General features: G+C 39.6%; 1 protein-coding gene across 3 annotated transcripts in view; it reads left to right on the forward strand.

Annotated features, from left to right (window-relative positions):
* The window catches only part of LOC124784441 (ankyrin-1-like), a 310,421-nt gene that overhangs the window by 47,089 nt on the left and 240,063 nt on the right, over positions 1 to 23,269 (forward strand). For all 3 annotated transcript variants that reach the window (XM_047254101.1, XM_047254102.1, XM_047254100.1), the window contains one exon: positions 7,948 to 8,103. In XM_047254101.1, coding sequence (XP_047110057.1) covers positions 7,948 to 8,103 — 156 coding nt within the window. The remainder of the gene's footprint in view (positions 1 to 7,947; positions 8,104 to 23,269) is intronic.

Raw genomic sequence — 23,269 nt, forward strand, 5'->3', positions numbered from 1 at the left:
CTGTTTACTACATTGCATGATGCAGGGCTCAGGTGCCGTCTGCAAAAATGCCAGTTTTTCCAGGAACGAGTGGACTACCTTAGTCACTTGCTCCCCACAGACGGGATTCAGCCCACTGACTGTAATGTTTCTGCTATTGTCTCTCCCGTGTCCCCAAAGCCTCCAAGAGTTGCAGACTTTTTTGGGGAAAGTGAATTATTATTCTAAGTTCCTGCTGCAGGGACACTCATTATGCATCCTCTCATCCAGTTGCAGAAGAAAGGTGTTGCATTTTGGTGGTCAGCAGCCTGTGAGCAGGCCTTCACACAGCTGAAGTACATGTTACGTTCTGCACCCTACCTTAGTCCCTTTTCCCTATCATGTCCTCTTGTTCTGGCTGTGGACGGTCACCTAAGTCTCAAAAACTCTTGACGTCTGCCCAATGCAGTTACTCCGTGATTGAGAAAGAGGTGTTGGCAGTCATCTTTGCTGTGAAGAAATGAAATAGGTATACATGGTTGTGTACCTATTTGTGACCCAGTTTACTCTCATTATGGACCATAAACCATTAGTGGCACTATTTGGGTCACACTCTTGGGTAACATAACAGACAGCCCAAATGCTTCAGCATTGGGCTCTTTTCCTTAGATTCTACAATTCAATGTCAAGTACAAATCTAGTGTACAACATGCAAACACTGATGCCCTCTCACGTTTACCCTCAGGACTAGACCCGGCATTTGACCATGGAGCCCTCGCATTTTCCACATTGATGTGGAATGACAACACACCGTGGATGGGTTTCCCATTACCGCTACTCACTGTGCGACAGACACATGCTGCGACCCTATCTTACAGCATGTCATACATTGTATACTCCGTGGGTGGCCTACTTTTTTTTTTGAAGTCATGTGCTCCTGAACTGCGGGTCCAGGCTCGCTTCTCTCATCATTTGTCCATTGCTCTGATGTGCTCCTACTGGATGCGGAGGTGGGTATCCACCGTGTTCTCATCCCAACTGTCTTATGTACTAAAGTCTTGGGACTCTTCCATTGCGAGCTCTGGGATATGTTATGGATGAAAGCCCTTGCCAGGCAACCTGTCTACTGGCCAGGACTGAACAAGGACATGGAGGCTGTGGTATGCTGCTGTTCTGCCTGTGCTCACTATCAGGGTGCCCCGCCTCAGTCTTCGCCTCCTCGCCTACTCCCCATCACTCTTGGGATCACATTCATCTAGAATTTGCTGGTCCCTTCCTCGGCTCGATGTGGCTTATTGTTGTGGATGTTTATTCAAACATTCAGCATGGAGTCCACCACCACAGCTGCCACACTTAAAGCCCTTCTGCAGATTCTTGCCATTGGAGGGCTTCCCCACACCATCATAACTGCCATTGGCCCCCAGTTCACAGCTACAGCTTTTGAATAGTTCTGCGCTGCTAATGCCATCAAACACCTATGTAGATGACCATTTCAACCCTCCTCCAGTGGCGAAGTGGAGCGGATGGTGTGCAAATTTAAGCAACAAATGTTGAAGGTCTTGGGTGAATCTACCACGAAAGCAGCACTCACGAAGTTCCTGAGTGCTGAGAAGTCCATCTCTGTCCATGACTGCAGCCCAGCAGAACTCCTCCATGGTTGACTGTTGTGTACCCTCCTTCATCTCCTGGCATCCCAACCTAAGGAACCCCAGACCTGACATGCTGGACAGTAACCTCCTGATTCGGCTGTTTGGACATGTTCTTATGGGGCAAAACCCTCCTTGATGACAGCTATGGTAGTGTTCACTCATGGATGGCGCCTTACAACAGTTGATACCCTGAAAGATTTGGAGCATTGGAACTTGAACCAACTTCATCCCCGCATTCAGCCTACCCCTCCAGTAGTGGATTGCTCTGAGTTGGAGTTGCCGCCCTCCCATGTCCCTCCATCTCACAAGTACCATTTGCACTCCAGGACACTGTTGGCAGCTCCCATAGGCACAGGTATGGAGGTTGAGACATTAACACAGCCTCTGTCTGCTCCAGGGTCATCCCCCACTGCAGTTCCCTGGCACAGAGCCCGAAGTTTCACATTTGTTCTCACAACTGGTGGTCTCCACTGCCGGGACACCACCTGTTCACCTCCCAAAACACCGGCCAGGGCGTTTCAGGCCTTATGTGTCCATTTTGGGGGGAGGGTCTGATATTCCAGTCTGACAATTTAGACAGCCTGCCAGAAGGCGTGGACATAGAGGACAACTGCAAGGCAGTGCCCCTATAACCTGTGACCGAGCTGTCACTGCCATAGTGCTGTGCACAGGCCACGCCTGCTGCACTGGCCTATCGATGCTCAAAGGGACCCTATTAAGCTGGCAATGCAGGGCTCAGAATTCAGTTGTGTTTTGACTGTGCTCTGGTTGCTTATGTCATACATATCATTGTTCGTTTCATGATCTTTCTATGTCTAGGCTTCTGATTTGGTTCACTCTTCAGACTTGTCATTCTGTTGTATCTGTCTATAGCTTTAGTTATCATCTTAGTTGTAGTCGATAGCTGTTGTCTTTCTGTGGTTTTGGCGAGTCACCGTCCACGCCCTCGGCTGGTCGGCCTACCTCTCCGAGTCGTGTCGCACTCCAGTTACAAGACCTCTCCTCCAAAGTGTGTAAATTGGTCAATGTATCACTGTGTCTGGAGTATGGACTGCAGTGTCTTCTTTGAAGGAAGGAAGATGTAGGAGATTAAAACTTCAAAAGGCCAAGATGATCTATAAGGCCATTTTTTGCTTCAGCTCTTAAAACGTCTTTTTTGACAGTCAACACTTCTACACAAATGAAGGTTGCCATTTTCAACACTATTACCTTTGTTTCTCAGTGCATTTGTCTAGCTGCAGTTGTTTCAGAGCCCATAGCTCTCACGCAAGCATCAGCTAAAGCTACAGTTGCCACCATTGTGGAGCTCCAAAGACAGAGTATGATAAAAAAATCTGTCACTGCCTACACAATTGCTGTGATAGGTTCTAGAAAGCCCTCCCGGGTTAAAAAAGCAAATGAGACATTTCCACCATAGGCAAAAACAGGTGGTAGACTGTCAGGTAACGTTGATGTTATTCAATTTCATGGTTCTACCACTTCTGCTTCAGAGGAGATGGACAGTGAAGACTTCCCTGGGGAACCAAGGCTGAACCTCCTCCTGTTGCGGGCTCCCCACTCTGGTGGAAAGAAAGGGTGAAAGTGCAACCCCTGTGATAAATGGCTCTCATACTACAGTGGAATGTTTATGGGTTCAGGACTCATGTGGAGGAACTGAAACTCCTGGCGTAGGCACACCCCCATGTGCTTGTGTTTTCAGGAGAAACCTTTCAAAGCCACTGATGCCCCTGTGCTATGGGGTTGTGCCTTCCACCAATAGGATGAGCTGACTAGGGAAAGAGCCAAGGGAGAGGTTGTTGTGTTTGTCAATAACACACACCACTCTTCTGCTCTGCCTGTGGTTACTGACCTACAAGTAGTAGCCATTGCTGTTCATGTGGGTCAGAAGGTCACTATCTGCTCCCTGTATCACCTGTGCAGAATGTGATGGACTGAGGCTCTTGCAGGGCTTACTACACAACTGCCCCACCTATTTCTAGTACTGGATGATTTCAATGCCCATAATGTAATATGGGTTTCAAACTATACCTACCTGAGGGGTTGAGTTTTGGAGAACCTCATTCTGTATTAGGAGCTGTGCATCCTCAACGCAGGCCCACTCATTTCTCAGCTGCTACTGAGTCATTCTCAGCCATCGACCTCTCCTATTGCTCTGCAGCCCCTTCAGACTCAGCATAGCAGGAATCAACTGATGATCTTCATTCCAGAGAGTGTGGACCACATTACATGAATGATCCATCATGCTGCTGACATGTCCATCCCCAAGTCTTCAGGTTATTGTAGGAGGCAACATGTACCTTGATGGACTGATGAGTGTTGTAAAGCAATCCAGGATAGGCACGCGATTCTTCTATGGTTTAAATGCTGCCCAACAGCAGCCAGCCCACAGCCTTTCAAGTCACGAGAACCAAGACTCTATGCATAATTAAGGACAGCAATAAAAACTCATGGCAAGTTTCCTGAACTCTATCGACAACCATTTGAATTCTTCGACAAAAGCATGGGAAGCCATCAGGAGGATTTCAGAAAAACACAGTTGTTTACCAATGGCAGCAATGCTGAAACGGGGATGTCACCAAACAACGCGCAGAGACATCACTCAGACAAGGACAGAGCATTTTGCAGTGACTGCTGCCAGTGCCAGTCAGGATCTGGCATTTTGCTACTACTGTACAAATGTTTCAAAGAGGTTTGAAAAGACATTTAAGGCGATGACTGTCCTGAACACCCGAGCACTTCAGTTACTTATGACAATGCAGAAAAAGTAAAGAACACATTTCTACAAAAGTGCTGAATCATCATGAGAGAGGTTGCTGATGATGTCAGCATAATTTTGAACAAAAACCCTGTCATGTAGATATTGCTCAGGAACTGCTTAATGAAGTTGACAACAATCCAGAGCTTCTAAAGAAGGTTATAAAAAGTGAAAAAAGATGGGTATGTGAGTATGGCATTGAAAGTAAGGCCCAATCATCCCAATGGAAATTGCCTGAAGAGCCAAGACTGCCAAAAATTTGACAAGTTCAATCATATGTGTAGTTTCTTGTCACTGTTTTCTTTGATTTCAATGTGATAGTGCATCATGAATTCCTGTCTTATGGTTGTACGGTCAATAAGGAATACTACCTGGAAGTTATGTGCCATTTGTGTGGAGCAATCCTGTAAAAATTATCAGAATTGTGGCAAAACCGCTGGTGGAAATTGTATCATGATAATACTCCCACTCACACCTCAATGCTTCTTCTTGATTTTTTTTTTTTTCAAAAAACAAAAACATTATGTTGTCTCAGCTACAGTATTCACCAGAAAGGGCTCACTGTGACTTCTTTCTATTCCCGAAGCTGAAGAGAACCATGAAAAGATGTTGTTTTGCCATCACTGATGATACAAAAACAGAATTGCTGAAGGAGCTGAACACTATAATGAAAAGTGAGTTAAAAGTGCTTTCAAGATTGGAAAAAGTGCTGGCACAAGTGTATTTTATGTGAGGGAGATTACTTTGAAGAGGACAAAGTTGATTTTGGGAATAAATAAAAATTCCTGTTATAAATAAAAATTCATGTTACTTTTTGATCCCACCTTGTATATTGCAATACAAACTCGAATATTGATATAGTCAACATGAAACATGTGTTCAATTTGATTTAATTTGATTAATACAGGGAAACAAAAACAACAGTGGTCTTAGTCCACTGTTGCCCTCTTTGAAATTGAATCTATTGTGTGGTTTCGCTCCTTGAGGTTGTAGTAAAGCCGACCGGTACCCTTTAGCTGGAGACTCATTACTAGTTCCTTACTAGACATGATTTCTTCAGGCTCTACTGAGCTGAGTATTCTGTGTCTTGTGCCCTCCATGGCTTTGCACTGGAAAATTAGATGTGGCACAGTTTCATCCTCCTCACCACACAGTATACAGTTAGCATCTTCTTTCTCTATACCCATCATGTGTAGGTTTTTCTTAAAGTTTCCATCCCATGCTAGTCATGAGTTCTACCATGAGTTTAATCTGTTCCTGTTCAAGTTCAGGATTATAGAATTTCTCTTGAAACATTGCTTCGGCACCATTAGCTTGCCCTGTTCTTGTTTTTGATTTGTAGTCTAATACTGTACATGTTGCCTCATGATCCAGCTACATAGTTTTGGTTTTATGGTCACCTTAGTGATAGTTAGGACAGGTTACGGTCCAGTAAATGGAGTCATCATGCTACAGGTTATAGTCCAATAAATGAAGTCGTCGTGCTAGTCCTGGCCAGTCTATCAGCATGGTCATCACCACTAATTCCTGAGTGACCAGGGACCCACAGCAGGTTTACCATGATACTATCCCCTAGTCTCCCAAGACCATCATGGCGTTCTGCAATAATCTTTGATCTCACTGCAGGGGCTGACAGAGATTTCAAAACTGTTTGGGTGTCTGAATAGTTGTAGATCCTACGATTATTGTGTTTAAATTAAACATGAAGTCTTAGGATCTAGGTGTTTAAAACAAATTCACCAACACATGATTTTTCTCAGATATGAAGGAAGTACCAATGGCTTAAATATATAATTAAAGTATGAAATGCGTTGATTGTGTACTTAACTGGTTTAGTGGCACCTTCTACACTAGCATGCCAAAGGTGCACACTATAAGGTTAATGTATCCCACTAAAACAACGAAAAATATGGAGTACAACAAAGCACATCTTCCAAATGAGACAGCTAACAATGTGCCAATCGTTCTTGTCCTTTTCGTAAAGTCTAACAATAGTTCTTAGGTGCAGCTAGGAACTTTGAACATTAGGAACATGAAGACCTGCCCTATGATCATGATGCCTTCTTGGAGAAAAAGTCCATTTGGACATCGCATAGACCATGAGATTGTGACAATGCGACTAAAACACAAAGATCCATCAGTACTGCTATATGAGGCATACTGACTGGATCCCTGTCCCTCTTCAGAACAGTGTGTTGTTGTTTTATGAGGAGGAGGCAGCAGAGCTATGTTGTTGTAACTCTAGTCACTGGCTGGCTGGGTACTAGCCACAGATTCGAGTCCCATTCTTCTGCAGTTGCTTATGGTTCAACATTTCTGAATTATGGAAGGTTCTAGGAAGTATTGTCATATTGAATATTGTAATTTACCTCTACATGTGTATAAATAGGAACAATCCCTGCTGAGGCCAGCAGTTCAGCTATATCTGTACTTCCCTGTGTATTCAGTGAATGTTATTTTGGTTTGATAACCATGCTGTTGCAGCAGACACTCAATTCTGGATTCTACACGACAATACCATACTATGCACATTATGAGACCATTTAACCAACTGTCATCTAAAGACCTCCAGGTGGCTAACCACAGCCTGCAAATCAAAACATTTCCAAATTGGTTGTTATACTTTTAGTTGCAGCTTACAATTGTTGACACACAATAGTAGAATGTGGTAGAAGTAGTGACACCAAATGCAAATAATTATTTTTGTTCATCTTTTTTTAAAACTTTACACAAAGTTTGATTCTGTGTCTGAACGTCTGTGCTCCAATCCATGGGTTGTCATAGAATTATTTCTGTGACTTTTTCCTCAGGAAATGTTTTAACGCATGTGAAGATAATCAAGTAGATATCATTCCACATAAAATTTGAGATCTATTCATTCATGCATGCATTGTGTTCTGAAAATTCTATCATGAGGGAGGATCTTCAGGGGTGTGGAGTCAGTCAAGTCATACATTAACTGGCAGAAGCAATTGGTAGTCTACCTCTGCCTCTGTAAAATGTACTATCAACAAATAATGACTAGTACTAATACCCTTATCGTTTACTGAGTGACCCAGGTTTCAGGTCAGAGCAAGGAAATGGCACACACTTCCAATAAGAACATTCCTCAGAAAGAACTGTGGTGTTTAAGATACTCTTTGTGTTGTCAGTTTTACTTTGCTCCCCTCACTTAATCGCCACAAGCCCCCACTCCCTGCCTTTTCATTTCTCTTCCTACCTCTTCATTCTCCTCTCTCCCCCTGCATCTCTCCCTTTCTTCTCATTTCTAGTGAATAAAAAGGTGACACATTGGTTAAAACACTGTACTTGTACTCATGAGAGAGAGTTTTGCAATCCTATACAGCTATGTTGTTTCACGTTTCTCAAAATTACTTAGAATGAATACAATAATAAAGCGATGGTTAATGTCCTCCTGCAACTTCATGTGTATGAGGCCATGGTCTGAAGCCTTAACCATCCTTCCTTCATTGCCTTTTCTTTCACTGTCTTGCTCCTTGTAAGTCTTAAAGCAGTTTCTGATTAAGATCCATAAATGTATGACTTAAGATTTTATCTTAACAAAAGTGCAATTCTAACTTGCAGATGGAGACATTAAGGATTTAAGAACGTATGAAGGAGAAACACCACTTTTCTTGTCTGTTAATCCAGAATCTAAACTTGATGTAATGAAAATTCTTTTGAATCACTCAGCAAATGTGAATCTTGGCAACAATGAAGAGTTCACACCATTGCATAAAGGTAAAGTTTGAGCAAAGTATCATATGTGTGTTTCTGCTGTACTTCTTGATTTATTATGTTTTGATTTTTGAAAATGATCTTCAGCTTGTTCACCTGTCTCCCTTCACACTGAAGAAGAATCATCAATTTCATTATTGTCACCCTTCATTTTATTTTAACTAAATGAGTAATACATTTTGCCTTGGATTCAGTTTAATTAAATATTTTTTATTGAGTAATATCAGTTGGAGTATTATGTGATGAATTTGTAACTCCATGTACAATCTATCTCCCTGATGCGTATATGTGAACTTAACCTTGTAATCAATTTAGCAGTCGAACTAAAGACAGTTCTTATAATGATTTTCCACTTGTTTTTCATCATTTATGTTCTTGCATGCACCCTCCTTGCTCTCCAAGGTACTGTCAACCATGACACCCAAAAAACAAGCACTCTGCCACAGCAGGTGGAGAAGTTTGCTCGCATTTGCACCTTGGTGATGCCTGGAGCTGATGTGACTTACACTTCATCAGCACCCACATAAAATGAGAGCATGTACAATGGGATGATATACACTTAGTAACAACCTAAGCCATGTTTTCACTTCTCATGAGTATCTTTTGCCTAAGAGAATAAGAGTGAAACACGTCATTCCGAAGAATCCCATTTAACACCATGTGGTTCCAATTTTTTAATCATATATTTTATGACTTTAGGTTTTTGCCATGGTTTGACGTTTCTTTTATTTTGTTTGTGTGTGTAAAAAATGAAAGCAGAATTAAACCAGTATGTATATTACAATCATTAGATGAAGGAATATACTGAAACCCCATTCTGGAATTTCACTGTAGACTACCACTTGTTTTATAGACAGTATATGGCAGAAAATTATTGTGGCTATGTGCTGCACCACTATTAACTTGTTGTGTATAAGTTTTACATTCATAGTGCGGAAATGGTAACAGTGCCCGTTTGCTGGACAAATTAGCCTGAATCTTTGCCTGTCAGAAACTTAAACTCTGTTTTCCTTATCTTCTGTATAGATAACTTCATTAATTTTATGTTGTTTATAAACAACAACAAAAAAAGACTGGCTCAAAGAATGTGCATTGTCAGATATGTAGTTTATTAGTAACTTTTACAGTGTAAAAAATACAACACTGGGCAATCATTACAAATAATTAAATCCAGATGGTGTGTGCTTGGCAATACATGTAATTCAGCAAAGATAGGAACACAGTGAAGGGCAGATTATAACTTTCTAAGCCCCACCACTGACATTTGTTGTACAAAGTCAATTATGTGTTAATAAGACTGGAGGTTTGCCTGTTTTCATGTCACTAAATGAGGTGGTGCATTGGTTTAAACTGTCATCTCACAGGATGAGTTAGCTAACATTGATATGTTTTGTGATGTCACTTCCTGCTATTTCATGTCAATAAGCCATTGTGTCATTGAAACATAAAATCAAGTTCTGTGATATTTTGACAATGTGCCACGTGAAGTCGAACCAATAAGAAGCAAGAACACTCTGTAAGTCAATGCAGAACTTGTAAGATGCAATATTGTATTAGTCGTGTTCAGTTTAAGCCCATATTTCATGGGCTTTGTGTTATAACCTATTACTGTATACTGTTTCTAAGCACTAGCCCATTGACTCTCTCAAGAACATTTCATTATTGGTACTTCTTGTTTCAATAAAATAGGAAACATCATACTGATGGTTGAAAAATTTCCGTATTCGGTTACTTTCATGTTACAACTCACATATTAAGAAAAGTATGCCACTGTAAGGCATCTGTGCTTCTAAGTTTTGTTAAACTCATGTCCTTCTTGGTAAGATTTGTTGTAATTAAAATGTCAGTTAATAACATAATCAGTGATTAAAGCGTTCACAGAACTGTAACATAAGTACAGGGTCGCTGAAGGCAGAACGTCAGTGTTTAGGGGTGCTATGTTGCAACACAGCGTATAGTGGGTTCACATCCTGTTGTAACCAGATGTTTTTCTTTGTCTTCACATTTTGTAAAAGGCTGTGGGACATTATTATTAAATTAATAGAGACAATGTCTCTGATGTTTGATGTTATGCAAATATAGGTGCGCCCTCTGTCAGGAGTGAATTTGTTTGATTTTGTGAACTTTTATAAGCTGGTGTCATTACTGATTCTTCATGTCTATTTCCTTTTTGCCTTATTACATATTCATGCATTATTGAAGTTTTTATTTATGTACACTACAGGCAGAACAACGTGTCTAGAATATCGATAAGGGAGGAGGAAATGTGTGTTTCAATAGAGCTAATGTAGGAATTTTATGCCCAAACACTTCTGTAAAACTGCATGGTTTGTGGGTCATATAAAGTCAATAACTGCCACTGGAGAGCACTAAGAGCACAAAATCATGGTGAACCAGCTCATCCAGTGTGCTGAAGTCACCGTGTCTCCTGACCTTTGATTTCCCATTAGCATCTGTATCAACATAAGCTGCCTCATCCCATGTGACAACTGCTTAAGACATGGCTGTCCTATTTGGAAGGACTAGGCTTCTGGTGGCTCACTGCATTTGTAAGACTAGCTGTGGATTTTCACTAAAGAAGGTTCTCTTTCTTCACTGTTTTTTTTTTTTCCTCATTTCATGAGTGAGTGCTTTATTTTTATCTAGTTGCTTTGAGATCGGTCTTCAGTCCTTCATGTTGTGTGCATCCAGTTTCTGGAATCATCTAATGAGTGTCATCTGACAACGAAAGACCTTGTAGAGTAAATGTGTGTGCAATTTGAGACTTCTCCAAGGTACATGAGTTTGAATTTTTCTTTCAGCTATTCTTTGAAAGCATTCTTCAGTCACAGATTTAATAGTAATCAGTGTAGCACCCACGTAAACTGTAATGGGATTTTCCCCCCAAGGGATCAGCAGTTGATTTCTTAACATTCAGACTTGTCAGAATCTTGTCCAGCTATGACTCCGTTGTTTTAAATCGTAAACTATGATTTTTAATAGTAGTAATTGGATCACATTCTTGAATTTACATAGAAAATTCTTCATTGAAGACATACTGAAGAAGTGCTGTGACTGTGTGTAAATGATAGTATGGCATAGTCCATATCAATTCAGGCAGGCTAGGAAAATATCTTACCTTTATAGTCGTGGATGTTATTGAATTTAGCATATATTAAAATGTAGTACTATGTAAGGAACACGCATTCTTTTGTTTTCTTCAAAAAAGTTTCTGCTCCGAAATACAGCTCTCCAAAGATGACACTGCACATATCACTTTGAAGATGTGAATTTTGGAAAAAATTTTAAAATGCTGTATCTCTGGAACAGTTCTAGATATTTTATTGGGATTTTTTTTATTTGAAAGATAATTGCATTATGATTACAAAGAAATCCTCCATTTGGCTTATCTGAAAAGGAGAGCTTCCAATTTTAGGTTAAATAGGTTTTATAAACAATTGAAATTTTTACCATGCCTAAAACCTGTTTTGTTATCATGTTATCACATAACAGACTCATAAAAGTCAGAACCTAGCCTTATTTAACATAATTTTAGTTTTGAAAGATGAGTAAGAGACTCTTTTTCAAGCATTTTAAATGGTTCCGAAATGTATGTGAAAGGTCCAAAGACTTAAAGGTTTCAATTTATACAGCTTCTGTGCGCTATGTTTTGTATTGAAATTAGCCAGTCATTGAACTAAAAATGTGTTCCACTGCTTCAATATCTTCCTTTGATACAGAGCGGTGCCTTCCTGTTGAACCAATAGGAACTGAAGCACTTACAGTCTTCAAAACATTGTGAACAGGAAGTGAGCTCTGATGGCATTGTTGCTGTCCTTCAGCTGGAAATTTATATCCAGCAGCTGGTCCATGTGGTAGCATAGAGTTCACCACAGTTTCATTTAACTCATGACTGGGGTCTATAATCTCTGCAATCCACCAGTCACAATCACACACGTGCCACAAACATCCCCCTTCCCAGGTTGTGAATCAGAATATTATCCTGCTGTTTCTGAGGTGTTGGCCGAATGAACAAAATTTCTTCTTTCTTGCTCTTTAAAGTGTGTGCAGTATGAGTTCACCCATCACTTTGAGTCCAAAAATGTGTCTTCTGAATTTCTTTCACAAGAGTATTTTGTTTGGACCATTCTTCTTTTTTCTGCTCACAGAATTCTTTGATTTCCTCTTTGGACAGAAGAATGAGGGCTGTGGGTGTATAAGATTTCACGGCTCTCAGCATTCTGAATCACAACTGTATTTGGTCTGGAAAGATTATGTTTTGTAGCATGGCGCTTCAGCAGGCTTCCTACACCATCACAAGGCCCCTTCCTGTGACCAGTAGCACTGTATACCCAGTCAGCTGGCACAAGGGACTTACTCAATTTGAACAGCTGGTAACGATTTTTAAAATGACTTGGAGTACCATAAGAAATAATGATGATCCTCTCTGCCCCTGTTTGCAGTTGAAGAATTTTGTGCGTTGCTTGCAAAGCATGTGCTGAGCCATGTCCTGTGTCATGCCCCCCCCAATAGCTGAATGGTCAGCTTGATGGACTACCATCCTAAGGGGCCCAGGTTTGATTCCCAGCTGGGTCGGGGATTTTCTCCACTCAGGGACTGGGTGTTGTGTTGTCTTCATCATCATTTCATCCCCATCCGGCGCACAGCCCGCCCCATGTGGCGTCGAATGTGATAAGATCTCCACCACGGCGGCCGGACCTGCCTCGTAAGGGGCCTCCCGGCCAATGACGCCAAACGCTCATTTCATTTCCATGTCCTGTGTCATCACTTATAACTGCAACACTTGTGATCTTCGTTTGAAAATTGGTCACTCCAGCAAAAACTGAAACCAATCATTGCTTCAGTGATATCCTTGTACTTGTGGGAGAATTAAGACCAGTTCTCAGCAAAATCACAGTGAAACACTAAAAATAGTTCTACAACCTGTACACACCCTTTCACTTCTGCAATGTGTTGTTGTTGCAATTTCTTCAGATGCTGGTGAGTTATTGCTTTCACTGACCATTTACAAAGATCATTAATGAAACTGTCAAAGGCAACAGTTTTCTTAATTAGTTTATTTTCCTCCCATTACATATGTAATTTCTGCATAGTTATCTGCTACATCTTCCAGGCCAAGTGTCTGTAAAGACAGTCCTGCTTTTCCAGGGTAGTCACCACATTCTTGAAACAAACAAATCTCTCGCTTTTCCTCACAGACTACTAATGACTTCACATGCCCAAGCAAGATGTCATATGTCACATGCTCCAGTAAGTTCTTCAAAGTTACCACACAAAGTTCAAAACTCCCACTGTACACACATAAACAGACATTTCTAGGTGGGTGTGGAACTACCCACTTATGTCATAGTGCATAAAATTTTGATCTTCCAATATGTTAAGTTGTATAGTTACTCTTATAAATTGCAAAAGTTTGTTTAATACTGCAAGTCATGTATCTCTTCACTTTCACAACTTCTTGTCCTTCAACTGTTACAGTTATAGTGTCTTTTTTGTTGGCACTCTGGCGAGAACAGTCCCATTTATCTTCCAGATAAAATGACTGCACTATTTGAACTTGAGCTGCTTCTACAGGACGACCACAATAGGGATCTGGTCTTCTAAAGACTCCTTTTACAGACCTCACATTTCTTGATATGTCTACCATGTGCTTTGATACCGATGGAACATGATTCAAAGTTGTTTTCTTTGAAAATGTCTCTGGAATAATAGTTAAAATGTGCACATTTTCACTGTAGGATGTGCAATATTCAATGGCCGAGTGCAAAGTTCCTGGCAAGAGGTGCAAGAGTGCTTTGGTTCATTTTCTTCTGAAGGTGGAATTTCTACTTTGAAGAGTGTGGTCAGTTTTGCTGTAGTGTATTCATCCATAGCTTTAGTAATTTCTTTGGGCTTTCTTAATGCATAGAGCTTATGACTCAGCTTCACTGACCAGCATTTCTTAACAGGACTAAACCTACCTCTGTAGTTGACTGATTCAGGTTATTTAATTCTTGCTCTATTGATGCAAAATCTGCATCATCTGCACCATAGGAGGCTTCACCTTGTTCAGATGCTATCATTGTTGTTAGTCTGTCAAAACATTTAGAACACAAAAAGTTGTCAGTGGAAACATCTGAAACAGAGTCTTCAAAAGAGAACACTTATTCCCAACCTAAACAAAGTCTATTTTTTTGTTTGTCTTATACGTCGTCTTTTATAGATATGCAACTAGTCAGCTCACTTCATTCTCCCGTGGCCCCAGTCAGAAGACTTTTCAAATAGTCTTTTTCACAAAACACACTGCAACTGTGTCAACTGGAAAATTACTCACGAAAACGCAGAACTCACTGGAAGGTCTCAGATTTCTTAGAAGCCTCTTCAGTAAACAAATTAACACTGAACAACTACAATACAGAAACCTGTAATGAACAACCACTTCAAAGAAACTGACAAGAAACTGCAACAAAGTGTAAGAAATATGTGTAACAATGAAAATGAAAAGAAATAACTGAAACAAAGAAAGTGATAAGAAATAACTGCAACAAAGACAATAGATATAAACATTGTAACAAAGAAATTAGTAAGAAACAACTTCAGTGAAGACATACATTACCCTTGAAAGTAAAAAAAAATGGTTTTTTAATATAAAACCTGTCCAACTTAAAAGTGGAAGCTCTCTTTTACAGAGAGTATAGTACTACCTGGTACCAAACAACATAAAAAATCTGACTTTTCTGGATTTGCATTTTTTTTAAAAAAAATTTCTGTAAATTATAAAAAAAAAATTCAAAAAGCAACAGTAAAAAAAGCTTTGACAGATATGTCCAAAGTGAGGATACAATTGTAATCATGAAGCAATTATATTTAAAATAAAAAAAAACTCTAACAAAATATTTAGAATTGTTACAGAGATACAGCATTTTAATTTTTTTTCCGAAATTCACATCTTCAAAACGGTGTTCGCAGTGTCATCTTTGGAGGCCTGTATCTCGGGGCAGGAATTTTTTTCGATAAAACAAAATAATATGTGTTTCTTACTCACTCCTGAGTTTTAACATATGCTGAATTGAATGACATCCCAGACTATGAAGGTAACCCCCTTGCTTGAAGTGATGTGGATTATGCCATATAAATATCAAACCTGGCAGCTAGTGTGAACAGAATTCTGAGTATATTTTACTTAATCACTAATGCACTGTCTTAGGATAGAAGTATCACTTCCCACATTCAGTTTTCCCAGTGCAGTATTAATTCTTCTTCTGTACTTCTAGCCATTTGTCAGAATCTCATAGGTATAGTGCCTCTTTCAATGGTGATGGATCTGAATCAGATGAAAGTGTAGAACAAAAAGAAACTTACTCATCTACTGGATTCATTGAGTTGGTTCAAGATCTTCTCTGGGACTGAACTCTTTTAAGCAGTTTTTATGGGTGCTTGTCTTTCATAAATTATTAGTTGTTCCATTCGATGATCCTACATCCGATTCAACTTATTCTGGTCCTGCTGCTGGTATTTCATCCTCCTCATTACCCACAAATGTGTTAAATATTCAGTTCTGTTCTAGTTAATGATCAGAATCAATATCTCTCTCTTGATCATGATGTTGTGACTGAGAAGCAATGTTTGACTGGACTCAAATCTTGTGGAGCATTTCATCTTTGAGAATTACTTGATTTTCCTTTATTACTTTCAGATGAGTTGGTTTGGTTCAGGTAAAAAGTATGCTTTACTCTTTCACAGTATTGTTGAAGTATTTACTGGTGTTTATCTGGCCTCCTTGGTCTTCAGAAGGTGGAGATCCACTGTAACACTAAATTCACGTAGATGTAAAACAAATAGTTTTTCTTATCCATGAATCTTTGGTTGTCATCTTGTACAGGCTTCATAGACATTCTGTTTGTAAGATATACTGCTACAGAGACTGCTTCTCTCCAGAACTTCGCAGGGTAAGTTGACTTCATGGCATAGTCATTGTGTTTCTTAACTGTGATCTATAAATAATGCTTTACTGCCTTAATTTTGCTCTGGACTGTGTAGTTTTAAGATGTCAGACAATCTTTTCTTTTGGAAAATTTGTAGCTTCTCGTTTATAAAGTGTATTTATTGTCAGTCTGTAATTTAAGATTCTCTTTTGACCTGACCACTTTCTCAGTAAATTACTTCTCAGCAATGGAATAGTATTGCCTCAATTTTAGAACTCCTATGTACTTTCATCTTCAGAACCCATTCCTTGTGGACATCATTAACTTTGGATGAATTAACCTATATTGAGGGATCTATGGCATTGTTGCTTAGTTCTGTAACCCACAACTAACCAATCAATCAAGTTATGATCAGTTAGAATTAAGAGCCATCCAGTTCCTCCAAATGATATCATATGCATTGGCCCCACATGAATGAACTAATTTGAGATTTCTCTTAGTTTGATAGGTAATAACCTGGAGAGGAAGTCCGGTTTGTTCCTCTCCTAGACATGGTTCATTGGGGTTATTAATACAGCATCAGTTTCTTAAAAACAATTGAACATACCTTTTCTGTTGTAATTATTGTTATAAGCATGTATGTACTTAAATTCTGGTCCATAAAGTTCATCAGTCAATTTAATTCTACACTGGTGTGCAAAACTTACATACAAAAGTAACTTTGAACATGATGTGTCACTACACAAGTAATGTACCTCAATGAAAGTTGGACCATACATAGAAAGAACTGCTGCAGTATAGTACAGTACAGTTTAGTACAGAAGGTAACTGAAAGAAAAATGCTATGAGATAACCTGTATCAAAGATAATAATTACTAATAATTACTCTGAAGTTGTTACAATTTGTGATAGTCCCCTGGAAATTACAAAACATGGACGTGGTTCTTAATAGGTTTTGTGATCACCACAGATAGCAGTGCATTTTTCTACAACGTGCTTCCATACTGCCATGAGGTTGGTAAGGAATTCCTGCAGTTGGGTGTTCGATTCCTTCACCGATGTGGTTAAAAACTGCTGGATCATCATTGGTGCATGTGGATGTGCTCCAGTACATCACCCCCCCCCCCCCCCCCCCCTCCAATGATGCATCCCACATGTGCTTGATGGGGTTTTAAGTTGGGGAGAGGGGGCAGGGACAAGAACAAGCAGAGCAAGCCAGTCCTTTCACCGAATATTCCCCAAGCACTTGAAACAATATTGTTGGCAATACCAAACTACTGGGCTACATTCATCACACTTTGTCATTTGTCAAGTTTCCTGATGATCCACCCTTGTGTAAATCATCCAATTGTTGCCTCCGGACCATGTCGATATGAAGAACGCCTCCATAGTGCACTGTAACTACTCACTGACTGACAAACACTACCTTTTCCCATTCCTTCAACTGCCTGATGTTGTGTTTGGCACCAGCTTTGTTTGCACGAGTATCATCTCAGTTGTGTGACTGGATTCGTGATTTCCTCTCGGAGAGGTCACAGTCCATAGTGGTGGATGGTAAATCATCGAGTAGAACAGAAGTGATATCTGGCGTTCCACAAGGTAGTGTTCCTGATTTATATAAATGATCTAGGTTATAATCTGAGCAGCCCCCTTATATTGTTTGCAGATGGCGCTGTAATTTACCATCTAGTTGAATCATCAGACAATCAATTACAATTACAAAATGATCTAGAGAGAATTTCTGTATGGTGTGAAAAGTGCGAGGTCATCCACATGGGTACTAAAAGAAATCTGATAAATTTTGGGTATACGATAAATCACACAAGTCTAAGGGCTGTCAATTCGACTAAATACCTAGGAATTACAATTAAGAACAACTTAAATTGGAAAGACCACATAGATAATATTGTGGGGAAGGCGAAACAAAGACTGCGCTTTGTTGGCAGAACACTTAGAAGTTGCGACAAACCCACTAAAGAGACAGCCTACATTACACTTGTCTGTCCTCTGCTGGAATATTGCTGCACAGTATGGGAACCTTACCAGGTAGGATTGATGGAGAACATGGAAAAAGTGCAAAGAAGGGCAGCTCGTTTCGTGTTATCGCGCAATAGGGGTGAGAGTGTCATTGATATGATACATGAGTTGGGGTGGCAGTCACCGAAACAAAGGCAGTTTTATTTGCAGCGAGATCTATTTACGAAATTTCAATCACCAACTTTCTCTTCCGAATGTGAAAATATCTCATTGACACGCACCTATGTAGGGAGAAATGATCATCATAATAAAATAAGAGAAATCAGAGCTCGAATGGAAAGATTTAGGTGTTCCTTTTTTCCATGTGCCATTTGAGAATGGAATGGTAGAGAAGTAGTATGAAAATGGTTTGATGAACCCTCTGCCAGGCACTTAAGTGTGAATTGCAGAATAACCATGTAGATGTAGATGTGGGAGATCTCTGGCAACTTGCCCTTGTGTTTTCATTAATTTCCACCAACTGGTTGATATGTTGTGATACTTGATCTATTGTATCCTTAAGTTTTGCACAGCAGTGTACTCTCTGTACCATCTGCATGGATGTTAGTATGTTTGTAACATATTCCTTCTACATGTATGTGCTTTTGTTGACTACATTTACTTCTGCACTGAGGGTTGTAATGGTCAAATTTAATTCACATTTTTCTTTTGATTAAGCGCTGGTGTATCAAAGTCTCCATACCAATCTGCTGTAATAGCGTCATCTGATGCGAGTGGCTTAGGTTATCCATATCTTCTGTTAGTTTTGTTGATAATTTACATTTTATTTTGATAATTATGGCCTTTTGGAGCATGACACATGTCATTCCAGTGACCTGTTGTTTTATTTTGGAAAGCACATTGCTATATGGTAATATACATTAAAGCTTTTCTTTATTTGCAACAAATGTGTCTAAATCAGTTTTCCTGAAATCTGTGATCATCTGCTTGTACTCTTCAGACAGCCTAGAAAGTAGAATGGAACAACAACCCCTCATGCACATAAACTAACAGCTGAATAGGTAAAATTGTCCTTGATTTTCCTGTGCGTTATTCAGTTGCAGCAGGACTCCTTTTTGCTCCAAATAAACTGCCCTACATTTAATGAAAAGAGTGCACTGAGTCATCAGCCCAGAATCTGTGAGTTGGAGCACTCTCAGTTGATAAATAGTGTTAATTACTGCGTCATAAAGTGGAGGAATTATGTAGATATTCAAAACATTGATCCAACATTAGAAAGTTTATGTAGCAGCATATGTGTTCTCTCCACTAATAACTTAGGTGCCCAACATAGAAGCAGCAGGAAGTGAACCTACAGCTACAGAGTTCCATGGCCGCAGAAAATTGGCCTACTTGCACGCTTACCCTGATCCTACCATAGGGCAGTGTATCTATAGAATAACTGCAGGAATACATGAAAAACAAGAATAATCATTTATTAAAATAATGTTCATCAAAATGTACTTGGGTTTTGCTTTGTGAGAAGTCATGGCACTGATGTAAAATTCTGAACCTAATGTAACCTAACATGATAAATGATTACTAACTAATCTATTGAAGTTCAGTTTGGAGTGCAGGTAGGTAGTAGATAAGTCCAGTCTCTTGATAGATAAACACTTTGACAAACAATTTTACTATTCTTGACACTCAGCATTGACTGGCTGATGACTGGAACAGGTTGGCTACTGATGACTGCAGATGTGAACTCTCAGATAACTGCTAGACAACTTTAGACTGAGTGTTGGTGCGTGGCCACTTAAATTTTGTGCTTGGAACATTACTGTACAGCTGTAGTCTGTTTGACAGATATATCAGATAGTTCCAAGTTTCAGCACTGTCTCTGGTGGCAGAGGTAAAAATTGGCAGATAAATGGGCGATATGAATGTCTTGTAGCAGAAGCATAAAGTAGTTCCTAGTATATGCTTCATCTAGAAGGTGAATAGCCTTACAATATGTGGCACCATGCTGAGACTGCATGGAGTGTGGTGCCCTCTGAAGACCACTGCTATGTGCTGCGTCTGGTGGTGGTGGTGGTGGTGGGGGGGGGGGGGGGAGGGGGGGGGGTGGCAGTGCATAACTTGACAAAGCTAGGAAAGCATGCAAACGTAGAAACCACCTATCAGCTCCCAGCTGCTCCTAAAACAAACATAAACATGACCTTTGGCAAAATTAATGTGTGTGTGTGCGCGTGCGTGCGGGTGTGTATGTGTGTGTGTGTGTGTGTGTGTGTGTGTGTGTGACAGGGAGAGAGGAGGGGTGCAGATGGCACCAGCGCCCCCTCCTGCCAAATCCTCTCAGTCTGCTGTTGAATGAGTACCAGTCTCTTTCCACAAGATAAAAAGAGGCTGCAGCACAGGGCACTCGACTTGACATCCTCTCTCTCTCTCTCCCAAGGTTCCTCTACCAACCTCTTCACCTCAGAGTATCACATACACCCAATCTCATCAGTTACTTGTTTGATATATTCCAGTCTCAGTCTTTCCCTACAGTTTTTCACCTCCAGGGAGACAAATCCTATGAATTTGTATTGATTTTGCAGCTATCCAAGCTAGTCTATTCTGCGAAAGCCTCATCATCTCCACATTTCTACTGTTCAGCTTTGTTCTTTTGTCAAATAGACAATTCCACAATTCTTCAGGTTATTTCGTATTAGACCCCTTCCTTTACTCAAGTTATGCTATTTTTTTTTCCTCAGTGTGATTCAGTACCTCCTCATTTGTTACATGATCTACATGCCTTATATCTTCAACTTTTGTTGTCCTGTCTTCGTTAGTTGTGTGTAATATTATGGTATATTGATGATTTTTACATTTGGTCTGACTAACTACACCTGAATGAAACACAATTTTCATGCCATAGGCGTTTCGCCTTTATTCTCTGTAAGCCATCTTCAGTGGCCTGGAATATGTATATATTTTTACTATTTAGTTTACATTTTGGGGCAATGTATCTATAAGTTATAAACAGTTCTGGTGGTTGGTTTTTTTCTATGGTGTAGTAATATTTTAAATTCTGCAGGTTGTATGGATGATTTGCTACATGTTATGTTTCTGTTCCATTTTTGGTGCTGTTCCTCTTCTTATAATTGCCACTGGGGTTTCTGTTTCCCACATTTCACAGCACTGAAACTGAACACTGGTTTTGATGCAATGTTTTGGTTTGTGTTGCTGACTGTCAGATGTTATTGCCAAGGATCGAATGTTATTGCCAACTTTCAAGTGCAATTTTTGAGACATCTGTGATGTGCTTGTGTGTATGTGTGTGTGTGGTTGTGTGTGTGTGTGTGTGTGTGTGTGTGTGTGTGTGTGTGATCAGAATGCAAAAAAAGGGGGGGGGGAGAGATAGAGAGAGATTTTTTTTGTGGCTATATGTGCGAGAGGGATGATTTTTTTGTATCATTTCTATAATCAATTGTGGTAGGGAGTCTGTATTGATGTGTGTTTGCTCATTTATCACATGTTTGTTTTCAGTGATGGCTTTCTGGATGTGAAAGTTTTTTTTGCGTTTGTATAAGGTATTTGTCATGGTTGTTTATTCTCATGATTTGCATTTCTTGTTCCATGTTTGTAGGATGGTGGTTACGGTGTTTTTAATGTTCTGCAAATGTGGAAAGGTTTGTTTCGTACTTTCAACACTTGATATGTTCTTTGTGCTGTGTTTTAAAATTCCAGCATGTCATGCCTATGTATACTGCATCGCAACTTTGACATTCAAGTTTATATATATTCTTGATCCTTTGAATTTATCTCTCTAGGTAGATGGTTGGCTTAGGTGTGATTGGTGGGTTTGCACAGTTTTGTATGCTATTTGGAAGCCCTGTCTCTTTAGTGTGTTTGCCACCCTCTGTGTTAGTTTATGTGTGTAAATTATAGCATACCATCGGCTTCTTTTCTGTGTGATGTTATCAGTCAACACAGTTGAATGAGCAGTAGTGAGTAAAAGACATTTAGTGCCAGTAAGTATATTTGCGCTTCCGGTTAAAAATACAGTGAACACAACAGCCAAAGAACATTATATTACAGACATAAAACTCAGAGCATACAATAGTACCAGAGAAGTCTATTATATTTCACACAATGCTCTTTGCCATTGTCTCACATGAAATATATTGTTCACACAGTTCCAACACCCCCCTTTGAACGTATATTTTGTGGCTTACTTTGCAAGATAAACCAAATAGCCCCACAGTCTTTTCAAACTTCTCTTTGTCCAAGGGTTTTGTCAGAAGGTCAGCCAACATGTCTTCTGTGTGCAGGTAGTCCACAGCGACGTTCTGTCGCTCTATGTGGTTCTGAATAAAATTCGCTCTATGTGGTTCTGAATAAAATGGTGCCTTATATCAATATGTTTTATGCTAAGACTAGTGACATCATTTTTAGCTAGGTTAATGGCTCCTTTGTTGTCACAGAAGATCGTTCTAGGTTCCACGATTAAATTAGGTTCTATTTCACATATTACTAATCTTAGCCACAATGATTTCTGTGTGATGTAAGATAACGCCATATACTTGGTCTCTTTGGTACTCAATGCAAAAGTTTTTTTTGCTTTTGACAGAACCATGAAATGAGGCCCCTCATTAATTTAAAGTAGCAGCCAGTAGTGGAGTGCCTATCTCCCAATTCACTCCCCCAGCCTGCATCACTGTAGTATTTTAGTTTTGCATTACCTTCTCTATGTTATCTTAATTTGTGGTTTGAAGTTCCTCTTAGATATCGGAATATCCTTTTCACAGCTTTCCAGTGCTTTTCCTTTGGGTCTCTTCGATATCTGCTCACTGCGTTGGTGGCAAAAGCATTGTCAGGTCGTGACGTTTGAGACAAATATAACAGACTCCCTACTGCTTCTAAATGTGGAACATTCTTATCACATTCTACATCTGTCTCATTTATATTTAAATTCACTCCTACTTTCATTGGAGTAGTTATCGGTTTATAATCACTCATGCCAATTTTCTTTAAATTTTTTCTGTATATGATGATTGATTTATGCTCAATTCTTGTCTCTCTTCATCCTTAGTGATCTGCATACCTAAATAATGTTTAACTTCTCCAAAATCATGTACCTTAAACTTGGTTTGCAGGTGTTTCATAAAAATTCTTATTTGGCTTTTGTTTTCAGCCAGTATAAAGAAGTCGTCCACCCATATTGCCATTATTAATACCCCTTTTCTTCCCTTTTTATAGTTTATACTGGAATCTGCCTTAGATTGCTTCATATTCATATTTATTAGAGTTTTATGTAGACATTG

Source organism: Schistocerca piceifrons, chromosome 1 (assembly GCF_021461385.2).
Source record: "Schistocerca piceifrons isolate TAMUIC-IGC-003096 chromosome 1, iqSchPice1.1, whole genome shotgun sequence".
Taxonomy (NCBI): domain Eukaryota; kingdom Metazoa; phylum Arthropoda; class Insecta; order Orthoptera; family Acrididae; genus Schistocerca; species Schistocerca piceifrons.